At 42.6% G+C, this 24,843-nt stretch overlaps 3 protein-coding genes across 4 annotated transcripts; 2 read left to right on the plus strand and 1 right to left on the minus strand.

Annotated features, from left to right (window-relative positions):
• Nucleotides 1-8,575, plus strand: LOC136431443 (dual specificity protein phosphatase 1-A-like). The gene is made up of 4 exons (XM_066422817.1): nucleotides 1-1,526; nucleotides 5,952-6,199; nucleotides 6,350-6,488; nucleotides 6,698-8,575. Exons 1-4 carry the CDS (start codon nucleotides 1,136-1,138, stop codon nucleotides 7,099-7,101), a joined length of 1,182 nt encoding a protein of 393 aa, XP_066278914.1. The 5' UTR covers nucleotides 1-1,135; the 3' UTR covers nucleotides 7,102-8,575.
• Nucleotides 8,561-24,407, minus strand: LOC136431440 (uncharacterized). 2 transcript variants are annotated; one of them, XM_066422814.1, is made up of 9 exons: nucleotides 24,138-24,407; nucleotides 23,775-23,886; nucleotides 20,818-21,835; nucleotides 20,297-20,394; nucleotides 18,372-18,554; nucleotides 17,476-17,572; nucleotides 12,375-12,532; nucleotides 11,851-11,956; nucleotides 8,561-10,457 (listed from the first exon to the last, which is right to left on the minus strand). In XM_066422814.1, the coding sequence occupies exons 1-9, from the start codon at nucleotides 24,152-24,154 to the stop codon at nucleotides 10,267-10,269; spliced, it is 1,980 nt and encodes a 659-aa protein (XP_066278911.1). In that variant the 5' UTR covers nucleotides 24,155-24,407; the 3' UTR covers nucleotides 8,561-10,266. The 2 variants fall into 2 exon arrangements, with proteins under 2 accessions (XP_066278911.1, XP_066278912.1); XM_066422815.1 differs by having other exon boundaries at nucleotides 21,640-21,835; nucleotides 24,138-24,396.
• On the plus strand, nucleotides 13,562-15,584 carry LOC136431444 (involucrin-like). The gene is made up of 2 exons (XM_066422818.1): nucleotides 13,562-13,826; nucleotides 14,624-15,584. Exon 2 carries the CDS (start codon nucleotides 15,020-15,022, stop codon nucleotides 15,524-15,526), a length of 507 nt encoding a protein of 168 aa, XP_066278915.1. The 5' UTR covers nucleotides 13,562-13,826; nucleotides 14,624-15,019; the 3' UTR covers nucleotides 15,527-15,584.
• Nucleotides 24,408-24,843: the final 436 nt, after the last annotated feature.

The raw sequence follows: 24,843 nt of genomic DNA on the forward strand, positions 1-24,843 counted from the left end.
TCTTCATTTGTATTGACTACGGTGTTCTTATTTATTGTTTTGAAATGATCTAGCCATTCGTTAGTTTGAACGGGGTCCAAGTCGATCTATCAATCACCACGCCTTCATTACATCTGGAGTGCATCATCCCACACGTCATGCTACGTCACACCAAGTATCTATAGTATAGGGCCACCTGAAGTAACCCCGAGGCGACCATTCGAATTTCCTACGCGAAAGTGAGAAAATTACACAACGTTGGTTTGGTATTTCGACGTTGAATTCCTTAGCACGACAAGTTGATTTTAACAAGTTCTTATTTGATACGTTACCACCTGTGTTTGGGCATTCGCGGACTTCCTGAGTGACCACCTCGTCATGAATAGTATACAAATGTATTCAAACGTCATAATAGTGATACCATATTTGGCAGGAAAATACTCCATCATCGTCACACCTCCCGCTGAGAGGGTGAAGTCCTTGAATGACGTCAGCTTTGTTGGGGCTCATTCAAATTACCGTATGATTGACATCACTATTTAACATTTGTAGTATATCAACGTTTTAGGCGAAATCTTAGGCGAACACCGAAGTTACAAGGAGACCAAAACACACCAACAAAGTAGCGTATGGTTTTCTACGGTGCTTCGATTTAAAAACAAAAATTACATTATTTTTTTCGTCGACCCAGTCAAAGATAATTGATTATTGAGTGCGTAGAATGTGTCATCCTGCGCCTTTTGCGTGCCCGAAAACTACAAAGAACTCAGAAGAAAACGTTGTTAAGAGCATTGAGTTCGGGAAAATCAATTAGACATCTTTAGAGACCAAGGAGGGCCTAAGCTAGTGTTAGAAACTACGAGAAGTTTCAATAAAGTCATAAGTTTCACTCCGCCGTCCAGTGAGCCAGTCTGTTCCGGTTGGCGCAAGTTAGCTCCGCCCATCAGCCGTGACGTCACATTCAAGCGTGAGTCACTTCCATATTTGGTCATCCGTTCAAGCCAGTTAAAGTTCGTCCCGAGCTGTAAACACTCATTCATTCATTCATCGGCGGACGTTGTAGTACTTATACTCACACAGTGTGTGTGGATACACTCTTGGTATCAAGGAGAAAAGGATCCTTTTAAGCGTATATAATAAAGCTAGAAATCAAACAATGACCATGGATAACTTTCAAGAGGCCGTCCACCACGTTACCGAGATCACCCACCAAAACCTTCGGGCCTTGTTGGAGGGGTGCGCCGAGAGACTACTGGTGATCGACACGCGGCCGTTCTTGGCGTACAACACCTGTCACGTTGTGATGTCCGACAACACACACTTTCCTGCCATCGTCAAGCGCCGGTCGAAGGGTTCTGTGGGTATGGATAACATTATCAAGGACGGTGAAAAGCGGGAAAGACTGCAAGCTGGGTTTTACTCGGACGTTGTCGTGTACGATGACAACTCGGACGGACAACATCATCTCACGAAAGACAGCACCACTCAACTCGTTCTGAACGGACTCAGGCAAAACTGCTCCAACTGTAGAGTGTCCTTCTTGAAAGGTGAGACACAATATCTTGTACATAATTTAGATTTACATTGAAATGTTTTTTTGAAAAGGAATGATATTCGACGTCACTGACACAGAAATTTCTTAAATATACTGAGCAGGCGACAAAGATACACAGAACTGCCATGAATAGGATAGTCGATATTACGAAAGAAACGATTGTTTGCCCTTTATATCTTTAGTAAATGAAAAGCATGTTTGTTGTACAACTTGTACTATTAGAAGACAAACTGACATAATTTTCTGGTTTGTCAAACCCGGCCAAAATGTGGGTTGATTGTTGCCGATTTGGAATCAGTTTTTGACGATCTGTTTTTGTCATCAAGTATCATGAGCTCGGGCTTGTGCGTTGTGTGCGTATCAAATATTTCTTCAACGCCCAAGGAGGAAGTGTTGTATGACAAATATCTATTCTTTAGAATGACGAATTAAAACAAAAGCATCCGCTGGATGATACTTGACAGGCCGGCTAAAGGAAAACCACAGGTAGCTCACATGGCGCCAACTGTCCGTGACTCGCCTCTTGTCACCAAACCGCAAAATGACGTAGACTAGAACGGAATCGGATTGTCTTGCGTGTGACTGGGCGCGATTTTCATCACGTATTCCCGACTTAAAACATATGTTCATATCGTCGGAAAATACCTCTTTCTGAGTTATGATCACCTTATTTTACAACCATTTTCACATAGCCTGGGTGCCATCCTATTTCTACCGGGGCTCCTACACTCGCTCAAAAAAATAGGGTAGCGAGTGTAGGGGCCCCGGTAAAAAGAGGATGGCACCCTAGCCTCCGTTGCAGTCCTTCCCACTAGCGATTTTTTTAGCGATTTTTTTTTCCAATTTTTTTTTCTGGGGGGAGGGCGTATCTGCTTGAGGCGCCTTATCTGCTTGGGATCCTGTTACCGCTGTGATCCTGTGTCCGCTGTTCACACATTAGACATGCACAATTGCCTTCTTGATAGAAACAGCAACATTTTTTGTAAAATCATAATCAAGCCAGCCGATGAAAATGAAACATGACGTCGTTTTTTTCTAAAACCAAGTCTGCTGGTTCACACATCTGTGACAATTAGGCTTTTTATACCTGTTGTGAATCGATTCGGAAGTGTGCCGTTGTCAACATCTGCAGCTGTTTGTCGTCGCATTTTAGCTCACGGTGCCCCACCCACCACCCCGGCCACCCCCGTATCACAGATGGTGCCACTGAAAACGGAACAATGCCGGTTTTCAAACCTGGGGGATGTGGCTCTATAACAAAGGACACGACCATTACGTTCGTCATTCTGCTTCTATCTACAAATAAATTATGCAAGTCTTGTCATTTGAACATCCGGAAGAGAAATCATCAACTATATCAGTCCGCTTTCTTGTCGCCATAGTTATTCTAAATTTAAAGGCCGACCTGTGCTCATACTTGTTTCTTGAACTGCCTACGCTGGGGGTGGTGGTGTTTGGCACATGTTTATTGAAAAGAATATGCTTGTCTTTTCCTAACGTCAACATTCGGTCTCTTCGGAGCTACCATTATAATATCTCTTTTCAAACGTCAATCTAGTAAACCGTTGCGCAAGTTTCCATAAAATGCTATCTATGTCATTGTGACCAATACGGTGCCAAGGAAATCCTGTGTCCTGATTCTGTTGACAAGAATTGCCCAGGAAAAACGTCAGCTAACGACCAATGAGAAACTATAGTATGCCAATCACTGATTTACAACATTTGTTGTCGGCGTCAATGGGTTCACAACAGAGCTTTGAAAATATGTGAAATTGTCCCCTTTTTTTATGGAAACATAACGGCATCTCTATTATGGAGAAACATGCATTATGATGGAATTACCCTGGAGCCTGCGATGTTTTTTTTTTTCTTTCTACCAAACATTGGAAAAGAACACGCTGGGGCCTAGACTGGATCAATAAAAAATAAATAAATAAATAAACGTTACATTGACGCCCTTGGCTGGATTTTTGCGAAGTTCCCTAGAATAAATGATTTGAAGGCGCCGGGTGGGTGTCCTGGAAGGAAGTAATGGTTAGGACATGGCCTCGGCCTCTCTGTGGGAAAATAGTGATGCTCCTCCCACAAGGGGCTTCCTTGACTCCCTAGAGCCACATTATCGCGATTTGGCGATTTGCGCGATTTAGACCCCGTTCACACTCATTTTTTTCAATCGCGATTGAAGTATAATCGCGATTGAATCGATCCGATCGCGATTGATTTTTTCAGTGTGAACGCTCCCAATCGCGATTGGAACGATCCAAAACGATCCAATCGCGATTGGATTGTAACTACCTCCGGAGGTAGTTTGATTGGATTAATCGCGATCGGATCCAATCCAATCCTATCAAATTTTGAGTGTGAACACAACTACGATTCATTCCTTCGCGATCGGCGGAGATTTCGGCTGGTTCCGGGGGTGGGAGGTCATACATGCGGGTACGTGGGGTCATAGTTCGCATCACGCGGGAAAACAAACCCAAGCCGCACGTCAGATCGCTCTCTTACAACAACAACAACAACAACTTTTCATCGTCAACAATGCCCAAGAAGAAGAATAAAACTCCGTCAGCAACTTCAGCTGGTGGCAGATGGCGCAATGAGGAGACCAGGGTCCTCATCGCCATCTGGGGGAGAGAGGAGGTGCAGGCCAAACTGGGGAAATGTCACCGAAAGAGGGACATTTACCGCACCAAGTGACAATGTCTAGCGGAAAATTAGACACAAAACAAGGACAACAACAACAACATTTACCAGATGATCGCCGATAGCATGCTTCAATCGTGCTTCAATCGCGATCGGATCACGGCGTACTTTAATCCACTTGGCGAAAAGCAGTGTGAACGCAAAAGTTTCTTTGCGTTCAATCGCGATCGGATCGAACAATCGCGATTATACTTCAATCGCGATTGAAAAAAATGAGTGTGAACGGGGTCTAAGTATGAACGGGATCAAGCCCCGAGTGGGGGAGCTTCGCTATTTTCCCACAGAGAGGCCGAGGCCATGTTCTAACCTACAGTTAGAACATGGCAAAAAGTGTGGTACTATTTTATGCAAATGACTTCATAGTACCACACTTTTTTGTTAGTACCACACTTTTTCTGTACTACCGAGATATAGTCACAGTAATTGAAGGGTTCTCTGGAATGGAAATCTTACCGTCAGTTCGACTTCCATGGTGCTGCCTCCCAGTGGACGTTGATATCAGGATTAATGGTCTACAAAACAAGATTGATCGCGTTACGGAAAATTTTTTAAGTTTTCTCTTGTTTACATAAACTGTATTCTTGTTAGAGAAGAGAGACGTAAAAATCCCGGGCAAAACTACCCCTCTCGATCGAAGCCTCTGCTTGGAGACGTACATAAACTGTGTAATTTTGACTTGAGATCACAACGGCTGTCACTGTCGGGGACACCCCTATGTTCCGAACAGTGACTGTCAACGGCCAATAGAAATCTACAATCAGATGTTAGGGTCTAACTCAGTAGTCGTACTGTTATGCGCGTTTTTCTGTCTATCTATTGATCCGCGGCATTAGTAACGGTATCTTTTCGAGAATTGTACGATTTGGAAGTCATTTGCGTCATCCTGATCTAATGAAAAAGCCCTCGACATCTGTGCTACACACATCCGGCTCATCTCGAATTGTCAGGGGGCGGCGATGGACATGTAATTTCCGGCGGATGCAAGTCCCGGTTTCAGTGTTTAAACACGCGTCACCAAATTGTACGAAATCCGCAGATGCTTTCACTATTTCTGTTTTTCGCATACAGTATTTTTTCAAAGAATAGACAGATTCCACAAAATGACTTGGTGCATTTTATTCAATTTTTTTTCAGGATTGTTGACTGTTTTTGTTAGCCTGGGTGCCATCCTTTTTCTACCGATGGCTATATTTTTGTAGCATATATTTCGCTCTCCAAAAAGAGGTTAGGTTCCGGTTTTGGACGTCTTTTTATGTTTTTCTATTGTCAGGTTCTCTCTTTGTCCGCCAGCCAAAGACGCCCCAAACATGTCGGAGCTTAACCTCTGCTTGGAGAGTAATATTTCGCCAAAAACATCGGGCAAAAAAGCCAAACCGAGCAAAAGCCAGGTTTGACCGCCTTATGGAAAGCCATCCTGTAAAATTGAACTACAGAGCCTTGGACCACCCACAGAGACCCACAGTGTCAGTCGGCTATGGAGGTAGTACAGGGGAGAGGTCTGAAACTCTGATCTTGGTATAGAACATCCAACCAGACTGCAGACTTTACTCTACTCTATCTATCTCTCTCAAAAAACAGACTCACGATCCAGAAAAGGGATGAGCGGCCTAAACTGGAAGATGACCTTCCTACCTGGCCGAAAAGATCTACTCTACTCTACTCTACAAGGTGTTGGGCAAATATGACTGACGTTTCCATGTTTATTCTCCAGGCGGCTTTGACACGTTCAGCGCGGAGTGCCCGGACCTGTGTCAATGGTCCAGCCCGCCCAGCAGTCCCCTGGGCTTCTCCTCCCCAGCATCGTCTGCAACGCTCACGGCCCACTCAACATCGGCCGTCTCAACAGCGAAACCTGGCAGCGCGCCTGTGTACGACAGGGGTCAGCCTGTCGAGATCTTGCCATACCTGTATCTGGGCAGTGGCTACCATGCCTCAAGGAAAGATATGTTGGAAGCATTGGTAAGTAACCAATCTGTCTAGGCATTCAGGGATTTTTTTTCTACTTAACATACATTTTTGATATGTACAACAGAAATATGCATTTTGAAGCGATTTCACAACTAAAAATTCTACAATGTTTCTAATGTTTTTCATGTCTTTTGTTCACAGGGCATCACAGCCTTGCTGAATGTATCCCATACTTGCCCCAACCATTTCGAGTCAGAGTACATGTACAAGTGTATCCCAGTCGAAGACACACAAAATGCTGACATCCAAGCCTGGTTTCAGGAGGCCATCGACTATATAGGTAAAGATTTTCCCCCAAGACTTCTAGATAGTGATCCTTAAAGTTGTACCTTTGTCATCTTTAATCATAACCTACAACTACTACGTTTTGTAACTCATCAGATTTGTGGCTACTAATTTTTTTTCCTTCAGTTCAAGGAAAAAGTAATTTTTTTTGCAATGTTAAAAAGTTATACCATTTCGACCATTTTTTATGTTTGATTTCGACAGATTTTGTAAAGTTGTCTGGCAGTTGTGTGCTGGTCCACTGTCACGCCGGGGTGTCCCGTTCGGCGACCATCTGCCTTGCCTACCTCATGCACACCAACCGGGTACGACTGGATGAGGCCTTCGACTTTGTGAAACGTCGCCGCAGCGTCATCAGCCCCAACTTCAACTTCATGGGACAACTCCTGCAGTGGGAGGCTCAGCTCCACTCAGCAGCACCCCTTAGTGGGAGAAACTGCAGCAGCCATGGAGAAGTGCGCCCCTTCTGTTCCAGCCCAGCTGCTTCCATCTCGTCTCCCGCGCCCAGGAAACGGATCAGGTCGGCCTCCTGCGCCCCTCTAGCACGGTCTCCCTGTTTCATCTTCCCCATGCCGAGACAGGACCAGCCTCTCATGTCACCTTCTTGAGGAGGCTTCAGTGTCTTTAAACTTGAAAGATCTGATTTACAAGACGCTGGTTCGTCTATTATCAAGTCCAGCCCCTGGCAAGGTGCCATGGACTGACTGGGTTGCCTTCATGGGCAAAGAGTTAGTAGTTCTGCTACTAACTGCGAGTTTGTTAGGGTTCCTCCACTCTGAACTTTGCGGTAACAAGCAATTCCTAGTGACAAAATAGCAAACATGTCTGTGAAGAAACGTTCTTTGTCACAGAACCTCCTCTCCCGCAGAATAGGAGTTGGATTAAAACCTCCAGAGTCTAGGATAGCTTTGCCACTTTTTCCACCCAGCATGAGTGTAGGATGTGCCCTATACAACTGGTAACAAACATACATCAGTGCAATATTTCATACAAGGGCTGAATGTTCTTCCCATAGTTGATACTGATGAAATATCTTCATCATTCAGGTACTATTCAGTCGTAGGTGCACAAGGCTACTGTGTTACAGCAAAGAGCAACTTCTTTTGTACTTCATAGAGGATACAGGAATTCTAGAGTGTTAACTGTTGCTACCAAAATGGCAAGTCATACAGAATCATGTTTAAAAGCTCTGACCAAAGTGTACTTTTTTCCACCATGAAAGTGTTTGTACCATACATGTACATGATATACACCTATGGAGTTGTGCATGGGCTATACCATCAACCGTTTCCAGGGGAGCTACAAAAAATGTCAGATTGCCCATATTTATTTTTCAACTTTGTTTCAAATTGTCTTTCAATTTGCCACTTCCCAAGCAATATATTTTGCAAATCTTCAAGTGAGTGCAAATTTCTATGAACATTTTTGACCTTACATTTTGGTGGTCTTATCATTTGAACCCCTTGGCTAAGATGGAATAGCTCACAAATAAAAGATGTTCCATGGATTGCATTACTAAGTATATTAGATTTGTGTAAAATCCATGTCATAACATATGACATATGGTGTTGTGGACTTCATATAATATATTGCTAAGACATTGACATTGTCATAACAACTTATGTATGCTGAACACTTGTTTTTAGTTATTGTTACCAAGAAAAGTTCTTTTCTTTTTTACTTTTATATATGAAAAACAAACATTGCTTTGGGAACAACTGTCACATTCCAGGATGCTGGTTGAAATACACACGTTTTTTACCTCATCGCAGAGAATAATATGTATCTGTAAAGACTTTAACCTTCTCCTTGCTGCGTAAGCAATACAAATTTGGTGCCAAATGGCTACCTTGGTAGGCTGACGGTTGAAATACTATTGAATGAATGCATTCCACTGTACACAAGTGCAAGGCATTGTGGGATACATCCCTAAATACCTTGGATGGTTGGAGTCAGCTTGTAAGCAGTTTTTACTACACAAGTCAGAACAGATATTTACTCAAGATTCTCTACCCTCCGATCTGTTTCTTACAAGACTAAATCAATCATTCTGGACTGAAATAAATGTGTGTTGTTCCATGATTTTGTATTCTATCTTAGACACAAGTAGACACATAAGCAGAATTGAAACAGACGATCACTGATAGATATTGCCATTGAAGATGGAATTCGTTCGTTCAGACCCTTGTAGTGCCCAGTGGCACATATGGCAGCAACTTTCCTTGCTGTTTCTGTAGCAGGGGATATTTTTACAGGGATTGATTGCTTCCCCTTTAACATGCTCAAGGGACCTCATAGAATGTGGGATCCCCATTTCATGTCGAAAGATGCATGCAGATGTCCTAATCATACCATAAAAGATAAATGGTACATAGATCTATGATCTTTTTGTTTCCACATGTAATTTCAAATCAGCAAAGAAATTAAAGGGGCATATCAGAAAACAAACTTGAAGATATTAAATTGATGGGACGAAATATTCATGGCAATCTAACCACTGAATACCAAATAAAACATAACATCTTCCACATTCATTAGACTTTACAAATGAAAGGGACATTCCATTTAAAATCGAACGCAGAGGTATTCGTGGGAATTCAATAAAATATCACAAACCTTATTTTTTCTTTCTTTCACAATTTTCATCTAAAAGATTTTTTCTGCATTTCCTTACAAACTTTAAACCGTGTATTAAGCCAAATTATCAAGTTATCCTATCAATCAATATGATTTCAAAGACATGATGATATAATTTTTACAATAAAATCTGCACTTTGCTTCATCCCTACTTAAACACTCCAACATGAAACACAAAGAGTAAATCTGGTTTCATACTGGACTGCGCCAAATTGTCACCTAAAATTGCCAATTTGAAAAAAAATTAAAATGGCGCAAATGGGCACAAAATGGCACAATCACTGTAGATCTCTCTTTGATGAATCTTAATCATTGTATAATATTCATCTTTTAAACACTGATTTCCAAGTTCTGGTATCTGATTTGGAGCTGAAACTGAGAATGGGACATTCTGGGAAAATTGGCACAAATTCGCAAAGTTGTCGCAATTTCCAACCATTTCAGATAGCCTCTTAAGGAAAGGAAATGACCACATAGCATGTGTACATGTCAGTTACAAAGACAATTGCTACTTCATCAACATCAACTCCCTGGTTCATAACAAACTCATTTTTCACCACAAAGACATAGAAGTACCCTGCCATTCTGTTGGAATTCAAATGTGCTTCATATACATACAAACATACATACACTTAAACATATATGACTGAGCCTTTGGCAGCTATAAAGTTTTAAATGTGCAATTCGAAGAATTGTACTGGGAAAAGACAGCAACACTACATACTTGAGACCAAAATACAGTGACAGTTAATTCAACGCTTAGCCATGTAAAAATATCAACATCTCCATCACCCTCAATTTAAGACCATGATTTTGAAGAATGATATACAATATATCAGCTCAGCTGAGTGAGTCATTCCGCAAAAAAAATGCATCATTCTGCAAAAAAGTGTGTCCATAGACGCAAAGATGCACTCTTGGCTGGAATGCTGAACATACATATGTACAACAAGTCACCCTCCTCAGCAGGCCCCACTAGCTTGGTACATTACCTCCCGCATCAGCCCTGCTATTCCAAGCCGACATTCATGCTTAGTGGTGACGTTACTGGTAGTTGCTCATGAAGAATTAATGAGCAAGTCGTGCCTGCTGAGGAAGGTGCAACAAGTGAACCTCCCACAAAACGAAGGGGTGCATTACAAGTGCTTTGAAACCTGATGAATCATTCGGCGTATGACAGAGTAGAGGCTGACAGTCCCTCCGACCAACCCGAATAAAATGATCAGCACATCCTTGATAATGACCATATAGCCGAGGCTCCCCCTGTAGAGTTTCAAGTGAATTGCACAAGGAAGGATGAAGGCAAGGATGGTGCTGCCAACGGCTCCTGTGCAACAGAAATACAGTCTCAAAAAGAGAACATTCACATTTCAAGACCTGTCCAGAACTAAGTATGTCTCAAATGAAGTTTCTGCAAAAAATACAGGGTTCTGACATTATTACCTTTGCCAGGAAGGTTATGTTTTAGGAGCCGTTTGTGTGTGTGTGTGTGTCTGTCTGTACACAGCATAACTCGAGCAGCTGTGGATGGATCTTAATGATATTCTGTAGGTGGGTAGGGGTAGGCAAAAGGAAGGTCAAGTTTGATAATTAGGCCTCCAGGCGGCCTTCTACGGTGCTATAGGCAGATCTTCCGGTTTTGATATCACATGAGTCATGACTTTTGAGCGGTAGATAGCTCTTACTAGGGCAGAGAGTTACATGTAGTGGTGTAGGTTTGGGTCACCTAGTGGCTTTTCTTTTCACTACAGGGACCCATTTTTAACATCTATAGCTGCTTCAAAGTCTCTTATATTGGGACCAATTTTTAACATCTATAGCTGCTTCAAAGTCTCTTACATTGAAAACAAGCACTTTTTTCCTTTAATGCTTTCTTTGTTTGCATCATTTCAACAATATGAGTAAAAATGTCACTGTACAGCTACAATATCCTTGTACATGTACATAAGGCCACACCATCTTGATTCTATGGATGACATCCTCTGGAGACCCCAAAACTAATGCGCGCGGGCGAAAAAAAAGAAAAATCCAGCAAAAAAAAAAAAATGCTACTAGTACTAGTACAAAGCTGGTATTGCGAATTGAACCACAGAACACAGTTTGTTTGTAGGAGGTACATGTAGGTTGTCTTGTTCATCATAGCAGACTATTAGAAGGTATTTGGCTCCGAGGACTGTGGATGATATATAACTGTGATGAGAATACTCATATACACTCATAAGGGCAGTTTCAACATACATGGCATTGAACTCCATATTAAGCATTCCATGGTTTACGCTCACAAATCCCTCTGCCAATCCCACAATTCCTCTCCCATGTCTCTCATTGTTGCAAAAGAAACGTGTGAGAGCCACTCTGGATAGGTCGTGTTTGAAATTGTAGTGGCGATACTCGCTGCATGGCCGCCGCGATCCTCTCGTACAACTGTGCAAACGCAAAATCCCCCTAGCCAACATCGATGGCATACCAATCCACATACGCCCCCAGTTTTCCGATAAGCCGGCACAATGCTAGCCTTTTGCGGCAATCTAAGTCGGCAAGTTCCGGAGTTCTGTGTAGCCTTGGAGGAGGTGATTTTTTTGTTTTTTTTTGACAACAGGTGAAAATCAATGCGCGCGCGGATGTCATCCATAAGATTAACTTGGTGTGGCCTAATTCATAATTTTAAGTATGCAAGCAAAAATGATGTGTTCCTGACACAGATGTGGAAACTGACTTACCACTAAAAGCTCCGATGTAAGCAAAGTCGTCCTTAAGTAATAAAGCCATCGCCCCTGAGGCCGTCACCAGTAATGTACGCAACAAGTTACGCTTCCAGGCTGACACCTGTACGGAATAGGAAAGAAAGGACTAAGGACATTTCTATACTAGATTTATGTATGGAGAAAGGAAACTCTTTCACCATATTGATCAAAATTCTGTGGATCCATGGGTTCAATCCTAGGGTCAGCCCCAGCTTGGACCCTTTGTCCAAGGGATCACATTTGTCATTTCGGATGGTGACATACATGTAAAGCCGGCGGCCCCGTGTATAAGGGAGCTTCAGCCAGGCATATGCCTCAAGCATCAAACCTTTACACCTACTGGTAAAACACTTGCACTACTACTAGATACTCCAAAAAGCACCAAGCTTATACCTCTGTTGAGGATGACTGCTTTACCTTTTCCTTTATCTATAGAGCACTCTTTAATTTCCAAGAAACTCAAAAACTTCCATACACCACAAACATAATCAGCATCTTACTGAGTCAGGTATTGCCATGGCAACTGTCAACTTCTCTCCACCAGACTCCTCCTCCTCATCTTCATCATCATCATCCAGCAGTAGTGGATCTGATTGGCTGTTTGATTGGACAGACCCACTTCTGCCATTTGAGTCAAAAGTAGGCCCACAACACTTCCCTGGAAAAATTCATCATTTGGGAAAAAAAAATCTTACTTTCGTTCTCTGTAAGTGTATCCAATCCAAGCTTAGAACTAGAGTCTGTAGGACACAAACCTCTGTGAAGTAATTATGGTGTTTGCGGTGAGGGGCTAAGGTGTTTGATGACGGCACTGAACCTTAATCCGACACTTTTGAGCAAATGCAGCACAAAATCATAAATCAACAAGCGGCCTTGTGAATATTTCAGAAACTGTTGGGTGCATTATGTGTAGCATTTCCCCAGTCATTACTCCACATGTATCAGTCTTCCAATTATTGAGCTGTGGCTGGAAAACAATGCAGGAAAACAGCGTCACTCATAACAAAGTCCCTTTGGAATTCTGTTCCAAAAAGAACATTAATCCGACACAAAACAATGGTGAAATTGTTTATCCTCGATTCTGCTCTATACTGAGGTAAAATAAACACACCATATCACAGTCGACACAATTGTTAACTGCAGTAAACTAGTCATCAACCATCGTCCTAAAAATGTTATGGCTTGGCCCGCTGTTCTCCCTCCCACGACATGCCCTACGTGATAAAAACATGTCAAATTTTCCTGACCTTGTCACTACAAACATGTTCTCTTCAGGACCTTACCATTGCGCATTTTTATGTTGCCTACCTTACTTTATTTTAGAACCAATCAAAAGACTTTGCAAATCAGCGCCAGGTCTTAACTTACAGGTGAGTATTGAAAAGTGTCGGATTAAGGTTGCGTCGAATTAAGGTTCAGTGACGTTACCCTCTTATTAGAAGGATGAAATATTTCTTTATAACCTGTTTTCAATTATGTCTACTAGCTGTTTATTATAACACTAGGCAGTATCCAAGACAGTGTAGCAAACCGGAGGCTAACCTCTGCTTGGAGAGGAGCTGATTGACCACAGCTTGAATAAGCCAGGCTACCATAAAGGAAACAACAGCTGTTTAATAGACTGCACCACACTACCTTCAAGCAAGGAGGTTTAATCAAGAGGAGAGAGCACGCCATAAACGCCATAGCCGGCGCGGCGCCCCTTTGATGCCCTATGCGCTTCCCCGCGTTTCCCGCGGTTTTCAATGCAAATGAGTGTAGCCCTGACGTCACAACCTCCGAATTCCCCCGACCTCGTCACGAAGCCCGGCCGAGAAGAAGCGATGTGCTTCAGATTTCCGACGATTGCCATATTTGGAACACTCGGCAGGCCTGTGAAAACGTCATCTTCGGATTGTGGACAACATGGCCGACATCTAGAACTTTTCGGCTTCGTTCTGCGACAAACATGGGTAAGATTACGGCCACTTTTCTGAGTAGCTGTCCGTTTTCTTGCGATACAATTATGACTTTATAGATATATTTTTAGGTGGCTATGAAAAGAATATGAAGTTTTTCTTCGCTTAGCTGATATTTTATCCTAATAGTTGACGGAGTGCTCGTTAAAATGGCGTGTTTTCTGATGTTCATAGCATCGCGGTATTTTTCGTAGCGTGGCATTTTTGAAAGAGTGGTAGTGTTTTTCGTAACGTACTACTACTAGTATTCAAGTCTTTGAGAAAGGAGAGGGCGACTTTTTGCGTGGTATTTTGCAAGTACATGTACTAGCCTGTAGTGTTTTTCGTGTTTCTTTGATATGTGTGTATTTATCTCGACCCACTGACTGAAATTCATCACATACTTTTGTAGTATTAGCCTCCTTGGTATGTAATCGTTATTCTTCATTGTTATCTATATATCGTTATTGTGAGGATAGATTTAAATCCATTGACTTCCAGATTTTAGGTCTGCTTTATGGATATTATGTTGTTGTAGATTAGACTAATACTATTACTAGTCATAATTTACAAATACAATGAAATATGATTATGTAATCATTTGAGGAGTTTGAAACCTACATAAAGATATATGATCCATATTTTACAACATTCATATTTTGTCTGATTCATGTCAAGGAGTTTGGGCAATAAGATATTGCAGAAAATGACATGTCTGCCTCATGTTTTGTTTTAATATAGAATATGATGGTTTTTAAATTTTTTGGCCTGTTTGCCAACATCAGATTCACAATCTTACTCCTTTATTTCAGATCACAAGGGAAACCTTGCAAAAGTTTGCAGGACGTGCGGTATTCGCTTCCGACTGAAGAAAGGCAAACCAAAACCAGTGACAGCCTTTAGAGAAGTCATTTTGTATCTGTTCAATGGTTTTGATATCACTCATGATGAAGAGGACATTCATCCTCCATTTGTGTGTGACAAGTGCCGGTGTGTCCTAAGGAATGCTCAAGTAACGTTGAAGACAGGAAAATCGCCTATAACAATGTTAGGTGACAAGCTGCCAGATTTTCAGCCACATGTAGAAGACAACTGCTTCACATGCAATTACAAGCCAACTGGTAGGCCAGTCAAAAAGAATCCCCGCTCCTTGAAAGGGTCGTCCCCAGCTGACGTCGCACCACTCCACACCCCAGCCTCTTGGGAAGATGCACCACTCCACACCCCAGCCTCTACATCTCGGGAAGATACACCACTCCACACCCCAGCCTCTACATCTCGGGAAGATACACCACTCCACAACCCAGCCTCTACATCTCGGGAAGATCCACCACTCCACACCCCAGCCTCTACATCTCGGGAAGATGCACCACTCCACACCCCAGCCTCTACATCTCGGGAAGATGCACCACTCCACACCCCAGCCTCTACATCTCGGGAAGATACACCACTCCACACCCCAGCCTCTACATCTCGGGAAGATGCAACACTCCACACCCCAGCCTCTACATCTCGGGAAGATGCAACACTCCACACCCCAGCCTCTACATCTCGGGAAGATACACCACTCCACACCCCAGCCTCTACATCTCAGGAAGATGCAACACTCCACACCCCAGCCTCTACATCTCGGGAAGATGCACCATTCCACACCCCAGCTTCTTCTACTGAAGACGGTGCACCTCTTTCCCTCCCCACTGATCAAGAGATCATAGAGGAAGCAGTGAAACATGACTTTGTTTATTTGGGGAAGCACGGCAATGGTGACCTTGCTTTGGCGCCTGAAAACAAAAGGCACAGCGGGACGTTTATGGCGTGCTCTCTCCTCTTGAAGAACCCCCTTGCTTCAAGATGGGGGTGTCAATCTATAATCCTCCTAAACCTGAAAATACAGTATTGCTATGGTGCCCAAAATCGCCATGTTTCATCGGGACCTCAATAACTACTAACATATTTGGATAAGACGTACATTGGAACAGTTGTGGATGGGACGGGGCCTCAACTGCAGACCCTACTCCAGAATGACTTGAGAGTTTCAGCTACACAGACATGACAGACAAGGGCTTGCAGTTGGCTTCATTACCTCTGGGAAGGAGGTTCACCTCTGACCAGGGTATTGTTTTTGATCCTGTGTTTGTGTTTGTATCTTTAATTCAAGATCCCTTTTCATGGATTTGTATGAATTTTGGTATGTGAGTAGTTATTGAGGTCCCGAAGAAACTGCAATTTTGGACCGCCTAGAATCTTTTTAAGGTACAGTAGAATCCACTTAATTGCACAACGGATTAATGCATACTCCATTTAATTGCACCGAATCCCCAAATCCCAAGCCGATTCCCATTCATTCCATTGTTAGTGACTCCGCATATCTGCATGGCGCATTGTCACCTATGCCGGATAACTGCACCAAATTTGTTCAAACATCGTTCACAAGTTAACCAAAAAGGAGCGCTAAAATCGGCAAACGCGGTACAAATAGGCCGATAACTGCCTTTGTAGAGGCACAAAACCACCAATATGTTTAAAATTGTTTTGACTAACAAAAGAAGGTGGTCTCAATTGACAATCACATTTTTAGCAATCGTATAGGAGGTCCCGGGCGGGTCCCGGGCCATGTCGGCACCATTAAGAGACGCACGCCTGCCAAAGGCGGCACTACACTTTGGCAGACAGCATGCCGTACTCGATAAAAATTGGTCTCTACCTAATATACACTTGATTTTGCGTTAAGGATGACATGGGGTGTTGTCGAAAGTTTTAGGTTCGAGGCAGCGCTATATTCACATATACTAATTCACATACTGCTGCAATAATAAAAGACAAGCGTCTTTGCATACATCTAGTCGGAAACCACACAGCGGCTCGGCAAGGGCTACAGATGCGTAGACAGACAAGAAACTTCTTACATTCACCCGAAGGAGATATACACGGGTTTGTTTCTGCTATAAGGCCCTATAAGGAGAATGGTCTGTCTCTGATCTAAGTCATCTAACCATATCTACCCACTGGACACGTAGTACAGTACATTGTAGTTGTACAGTAATTCACTACCATGGTGTACACAGTCAAATCTGTCCAAACATGAGAGGGGTCTCTCTGGTGCTTACTGATTTCACTCACTGTGTCCAGAGATGTCTTTCCTGAGAATTTGAAATTTACTACATGTAGTATATGGACATGGCCAAAACAAGGGGTGGAATCTACATTGTATGGTGTTACCGCACTGTACCTGTATAATGAAAGCCTGTACACATCTAAATGTGTGCCGACAAGTTCATACAGCACACCGAGGTTTACAAACTATTCACCTCCTATATGATACAGTGTACTACCGGTCCAGCTGGGCAAATTCGCATTATTGCACCAGCCGGATAATTGCACCAAATACGCTGACAAATGGGATGTGCAGTTAAGCTGATTCTACTGTACTACTGCATTACAAGCCAACACCCCCTTCATGAAAGTAGTGTAGTGCAGTCCCTAGATAGCTAGTCAGCCCAGCAAGGTCAAAGAAAGCAATCTAGGACACCCTGGTAGCTTGGGCTGAAGCATTAAGAAATTCACAAAATATTTTACGGAGGTATGAGATCTTTGATTTCTTGTTCTAGTTGTGTATTTTTCAAGTTTGGGAAATGGGTACGTCTGCTGTAGGAGTGTAGCTTACCTGGTGCAAACAGCCACCCCTCTATAATCTCCACAACAGGTACCAGCTGCATGGGGTAGGTGAAGGCCACTCCGATGCACAAGGTCATGTTCACTGTCTGAAATATACAAGAGGGAAACATAACTAGAAAGGTAAAACTTGCAGGCAAATGTGGTATATTTCACTCCTCATGCTATAATGGCCCGTTTCAAAATTACTTTCAATCCAAATGGACTATGCCAAAATCAACCCAGTCCAAAAAGAATTTCCCAATTTGATCCCCATTCAAGAACAGGCTTTTCAAAAGACACCCCCATGCAAACTCTTTACCTAGGAAGAGGCTAGTCTGTGTAATGCAAACTCCACTGTCCGGGGCTTTTATGGCCCCTCCCCCGAGTTAGCCACACTTTCCATCAAGCTATTGGGCGGGGCCAGATCATCTGGGCCGGCCACTATAGTGCGATTCAATCAGGCTAGGAGGAGGCAAACCGTTAAAAAAATACAATGATACCAGAAAGGAGTAACAATGTTGCAACTTGCAACAACAAAAAAGACGTAACAAGGTAAAACACTGAGAATGAGCTGGATCCTTACATCTGCTTGAACATTGGCAGTTTGTTCAGACCCTTGTATTGCCTAGTGGCACATAGGGTAGCAAGTTTCAAGCAGGGTATATTCTTACAGGGAGGGGTTGCTAGCCCTTCCCCTTCAACGTGCCCGAGGCACCTCCCCCGGCCCCCATTTTACGTCCCTTCTGAAAGACGGGCACAGCTCCAACCAAGATGCCCTTCCCAGGATTTGAACCGGGGTCTCCCTGTTACCAACCAATATGAACCAGGGTCTAAACTATAAGGCTGCTACCAGTTGAGCTACAGGGACATCCCTCCTGAGTTTTCCTCCCCATAGAATATTCCCACCTGAGCGATAACTGAGCCTGTCGGCAGGTTCTGTGAGATCATCTGCTGAACGTTGTCTCCGAAGCGCAGATACCCGACGACTCCGAAGCAGCCCAGTATGAGGGAGACCAGAAAGAGCGCTGTTCGGAGGAACTTGGAGAAATTGTGTCGATTTCCCTCCATACTGGCTTCTATCGGGATCACCTGGAAAGGAACGTTCCATTTCAACAGGGGGTATGGGAAGAGGAACAATAAGCCTGTTCATGGTTTGAACTGCTCATGTGCAGTGTGATGCTTTGTGGGTAATATGTCAAAGTTTAAGGCACCTGAGAAATAAACATATATAACATGTCGGGACATGAATCAAGCATGGTCTAGACAAAAACTGTTTACAATTAAGCAATGTATAGGCCTTCACCTTTGAACTCGCAGATGAGAAGTTCAAATCATGTACTGGCTTATAATAGTACCAATAGTACCACATCCCCGCTCTAGAGAGTCTACCCGACCTGGCAATGGATTCCTCCATCCCACCTCTACACCGTGGAACATGGATTGGCCTTCGGTAATCCGAGGCTTACGGTTCTCCTTGGATGCGGTTCGGTCCTTTCTGGAGCGAAGCTCCACCACCATTCCCACAATTATACAGCGGCTGGGCCAGATCAACTTTTAGATCCAGTGAGAGACCCCTTGACTTCAAATAATGTGTTTCTCTCAACGGACTACAACATGCAGGGGCGAAGCAACCCCAAACTCTTCTTGCAATGTGATGTCTCGCCCACCCACAAAGGACTACATGTACTCATTGCAGCAACAGAACTAGACAGAACTCTAGAAAAAACTATGGTTTCTTATTTAGATTCTGGAACATCCATGGTTTAGGAAGAAACTAGAAGATAGTGATTTCATTAGCGAAATAGACAGGTTTGACTTCTTTTCCCTAGTTGAGACATGGCATCCAGGTGAGGTTTATCTTTCTAATTTTCTTTATTTCTGTAGTACCAGAACAAAGTCTAAGAAAGCTAGACGGAACTCTGGTGGCATAATATTTCTATCTAAGAAGCAGTATAGCAATTTTGTCACAAAACTAGATAGTAGATCAGAAGATGGTGATTTCGAAGTCAGCAGAGCCAACATTATTTAGTCACAGTCAGTCTGCCACATGACTCAGGAGACTCCAGTGCCCAGTGTATGGGAAACCTTGTCTCTGCGTTCTTGATGTGTATACAAACCAGGATCTAAATTCATAATGATTTCAATGTTGACATCAGTGTCAGTTACTGTTCTATTGAATATAAGGATAAAAGACTTGTTGGTTATAATACCATGTTTTATCGCTTCAATTCTTCTTACATGCTTTATGGTATTCAACTTTTAAAATGTGAATATCTTGTTTTTTTGCCCACCTTGTTGGGTGGTAAAAGAACTTACCTGTGTGCAAAAGAACTTGTAAATACTGCATGTTAAAAACAGTGGAAGATGAAGCACATTTTATATCAAATATCCCCTTCTACGATCACGAAAGAAAAGAGCTGTTTAAAGAGGCCACCAAATTCCATCCTAATTTCTCCACATTTACAAACAAAAAGAAAACTTCTCTCCTCTAAACATCACAAAACCCACACATTACAGAAAAATTGGGATCATTCGCCTTCCACTGTCTCATAAAAAGACGACGAACCCAATAAGTTAGTGTCAGTAGTTAAACTACAGTTGTTGAATGCCGTATTGTTCACTGTCTGTCCGTTCTTTTCATGTTAAATCTATTTGCAATTAGCCTACGGGCAAGAACTTGCAATAAACTTTCATATAACAATTTATTAACAATCTTGACCACCTGGGTCAAACTTCAAACATAACCAAAAGGTGGAACAAATTACTCATATGAAATTATTGGTTCCAAGAAGATTCAAAATTTGTATTGCTTCTAAGAAGACTATGCTTACTGTTCCAATTCCTTCAAACGCGCCGGTGACTTGACCGAAGAAAACCGGGAAGGTTTCCAACTGGTACCACTTGATGTGCGAACTCTTCACCTCCAATCCTGCGAGGAGACAGCAACATCATACATTATGGCACGGTAAGTTGGAACTGAATATATTCACAAAGAACACATTTCTTGATCTATACAGACTATAGCCTATTTTACTAATTCAAAAAGTGAAGACATTTTAAAGATGGATGCATTTTTCTGCAAATAATTAATTTGCTAAAACTAATTACTAGTAAAGAACCCCTGACTGGTACTGTGAATCTTGAAATGTTCACAGTGGTTTAACTTTCGCAGTTTTTGTGGTGAAATCTGCATTCACATCATCGCAAATATTAGTTTCCAATGTATTACTACTGTGCTACAGAATTGTTTCAACCACGAACTTAAAACACCACATAAAACCTATCCTTACCCCTTCTACTGCGAAATTAACTCCCCGTGAAAATAAACAAACTTACAGTACATTGCACTTGCCTATTAACATGTAAACCAGCACAGATATGAACCCTGCTAGGATGGACAGGTTGGCCAGTACACTGATTGGTCCCAGCGACCTCACGCTCCGCAGGTACGAGAAAAACACGAACATCGGATACGGAATGAGCAGGATGAGCGGGAAGGCGGGCGCTGTGGACACATACACTGTGGGCGAGACGGTTGCATTGCTAGGGGCGGGCGCAACTGTTGCGGGAGACGATGTGCTTTCATTGGCTGTCGTAGAGAGGTGTTCTCTTGCTGTTGTTCCAGAAGCCGTTGTTGTTGTGCTGGTAACATTGTTGTTGTTTACTTCCATATCAGAAATTCTTCTGCTGCTTTCAGTTCCAACAGCAAAATTTTCACTCAACAAATCTGTTGACATTACTGAACTGATTGAACTTCCCAATGCCTGAACAGATTCTACTTTCTTGACTGCATGTCGTTTACGAAGGGTGGCAGTGGTCTGCTTTTCTTTAGAAAAAGAAACATCCTGCAGGTAAGACTTATCTATAGAAGGTAAATGTGCTATTGCCTCTTCAAAACGTCCTTGTAGAATAGAGGGGATGTCTTCACTACTATCGAGCTTGAAAGAGAAGTCCCTTACATATCTTTGACTTAAGTGTAGAGAATCATTATAAGTCGTAACAGAAATGTTGAGATCAAAAGCCTCCCATTGGGTCGAGTTAACTTCTACCGTTGGCCACATGGTTTGTAGGGTGTTCCCTAGAAACACAAAGTAACCAACCAAGAAGAAGAACTGAGTCTGTAACAAGGCCAGGTTAACAATGATCAGTCCCCCCGTCCCGAAAACCTTCCTACCCAAGTCCCCATAGGTGAGGCTACGTTCCAGCCTCTTCTGCCGGTGGGTTTGGATGACTAAGTCGGCGGCCGTCATGACGCGTTGCGAGGAGTACTTGGTCATGATCTGCCGGATGAGTTCCTTTTTGCAGTCCACAATGAGATGACAACAGTGGTCTGTAACCGTGGCGATAAGCAACAGTCCGCCTAACCCCAGCTACAGGAGAAAAACAACAACAGATTTTAATGTGTCTTAGAGGCACTTCCTCACTTCCATCATACTTCGCACAAGACTTTTCTAAAAATCAGGTGATGTTGATTTGATTGTATGGATGACATCTGGGCTCACATCAGTTTTTGTCCCCATACTGTATACGTAAATAGTACAAAGCAGCTGCAAAATGAGTACATATACCTTAAAATCAAACTACCAAAGAAAATATCGGAAAAAGGATAACATGAGACCCCGTTCATACTAGGTTTTGCATATCCAGATTTATCATTAAAAATGACAAGATTTTGTTTGTAATGTTACTGTAAAAAATGATGTGTAAGCATGGAAGGGATCGCACGCGCCGGATTCTCATGACCAGAAGACACAGTAGAGAAAAGTTGTATGCTACCCTCGCCGTTGCAGCCGCACTGAACGTTTGTTTGTTTGTGTTTCCGCACCACAGTCAGCATAACTCAAGAGCCTCTTGATGGATTACAATGATATTTGGTATGTGGGCAGGTGTTGTGAAGCCGAAATTCAAGGTCGATTTTGGGCCTCCTGGTATGTGACCTTGGTACTGCAGCAGAGCTTCAATTTTTGTATCTTTTGACCTGGACGTGCTGTGGTCTTGATTTTTGGGTGGCAGATAGCTTGTGATGTAATAAAGAAGTGGTGTAGGTTTGGGCCCCCTAGCAGCTTCCTCTGGAACTGCAGGGGCGTTTTTGTGAAAATCTTCTTAGGAGAATAACTGAACAAAGGAACAACAGATTTCCATGATATTTAGTATGCAGGTAGCTTAGATAGAGATATACACAATGAAGTGCAAATTATGCTAATTGGGACTTAATTTGCATATTCTATAGCTAATGAGGAAAATCTATATTTGCAGTGTTTTCCATTATCAGACTCAAATACATGTAACGTATGTAGTTTATGGAAAGTGGATCATCAACATACCAATCATGCAAATAAATTCCTAATTTGCATAATTAATGCAAAACCACCATAATTCATCTAATTGGAAAATTATTGAACTGTCAATATTGCAACATGTGTACGTTAGATAAAGGTGTTTATGACCAAGCATATATTACGCAAATGTGTAAGTCATTTGCATGAATAGAATTGTTCATGGAGATATGAGGTCATGGAAATCTTGTTTGTTTATGTTTTTTTTCGATTGCCCTGAAATAGATCAAGAGACTACTTTTCACCGACATAGCAATAATAAAGCTACCCCAATCAGGAAAAAGGCAGAAAAACAGACCCTTTGTCAACTGATTCAACTGTTTAGTTTACATCTGGCTATGTTTTCCTTTCATAGACTTTGATAATGAGCGCTGTGGTGTTTTCTGGGCGATTATAGGTCATGAATAAACAGCGTTTACCGATTTGAAGCGTGCAGAGTTCATTACGTTCTTAGAATCTTACTTTCGCACGGTAAGAAGAATCATCGCAAAATGGGCAGTACCGGGTTTTACGACACCCTGACGGTGCATCTTGGGAAGTGTGAAATTGGCAAATGGACTTAATAGGCTTGGCAGATCCGGATCTACCACGAATCTGGACACGCGAAGCCTAGTATGAACAGGGTCTTAGTAATGTTGTAGAACGCCAAAATCAATTCCAAAGTCAAAGAAAAAGATGTGGAAGACCTATCAAGAATCTATTGTCGGGTATAACGGGTAATACACCTGAATATCCGTTATGCTAATGAGGACCTCACCGTTATGCTAATGAGGACCTCATTTACATAATTCATGCAGAAACTTCATATTTCTTTTGTGGTAAAGGCTATGAATGTCATATTGGAAGTAACGTTATACGTACCTTTTGGAAAGGTGTCACAGCAAAATAACATTTAACATATAACGTTACACATATTGATTAAAATTATCAAGCTGACTTTGTTTCCAGTTGTCTACTCTACACATGGACTTACCCCGAGACCACTCTGTAAGAAGGCAAATGGCATGCCGATATAGTTGGAACCTATGAAGGCCTTGACAATGTTGGCGAAGTCTGCCCCATTCCGCACTAGTCTGGTTTTGGCACTGTGAGCAATGAGACAAGACAATGAGGCAATATTTAGAAGAAAATAGCAAATATTATTGTTTCATCTGTGAATAGTTCATGTTGATAAGTCACTGGATAGCAACTGTACGAACACGAAAATGAGACATTTGGCCAAAAGTGAGACATTTTGGCTTAACTACATCAGAGATTTGCGACATTTGGTATTGGTTTGCCCCCTTTCCTTGACTACGTATGTAACATGGAGCTGGTTGCCCCCTCCACAACTCACCTCGGTACTTCCGCCATGTTTACAGGGACGTTCAGTTTCCTACAGCGCGATTTCGTCTGCCTGAAACTCTAGCAAAGTCTCGACAGTACTTTGAACGAAGGAATACTCGAGATATACAAAAACGACGAAGTCATACGATCAACACTGTCCACGCGTCTGGGGGAGCCGGTAGAAAATCTGGATCGGCCGGTTCATCGCCCAGCCGCTTCCGCTTTCCTGTGACCCGAGAAAGCGACGCCTAGCGTAGGTCGAGAATACTGCATTATGATTTGCCTTCAACAGATGTCGCTTTTGACAACCGATAGTTGTGTCGCTTTGTATGGCTGACCAAGAACATTATATAGGGGAGACTAAACAGTTAAAATAAATACCAGTAATGCATGTAGCCCTAGGGGAAATAAATACCAGTAATGCATGTAGCCCTAGGGGGAAGTGAAAGAAGGTATCATTATCTCAGGGATCAAAACATCAGACTACGAAAACTTACCCTCAAATGCTAACGTTAACCTGTTATGTTAACTGAACTGTCATCAGATGCATTCCTGACAAATAGTTCGATACGGCTAGTCTGCAGATACCCCCTCCCCCTCCTAATCAGAGCCCTTGGATTGGTCCTACAGGCTTCAGACACCCAGTTGAAGACCATCCCACTATATCATGGGGGTGCCAAAACCCACAAGGTGGAGACAGACCATCTATTTTAACT

Source organism: Branchiostoma lanceolatum, chromosome 3 (genome assembly GCF_035083965.1).
Source record: "Branchiostoma lanceolatum isolate klBraLanc5 chromosome 3, klBraLanc5.hap2, whole genome shotgun sequence".
Taxonomy (NCBI): domain Eukaryota; kingdom Metazoa; phylum Chordata; class Leptocardii; order Amphioxiformes; family Branchiostomatidae; genus Branchiostoma; species Branchiostoma lanceolatum.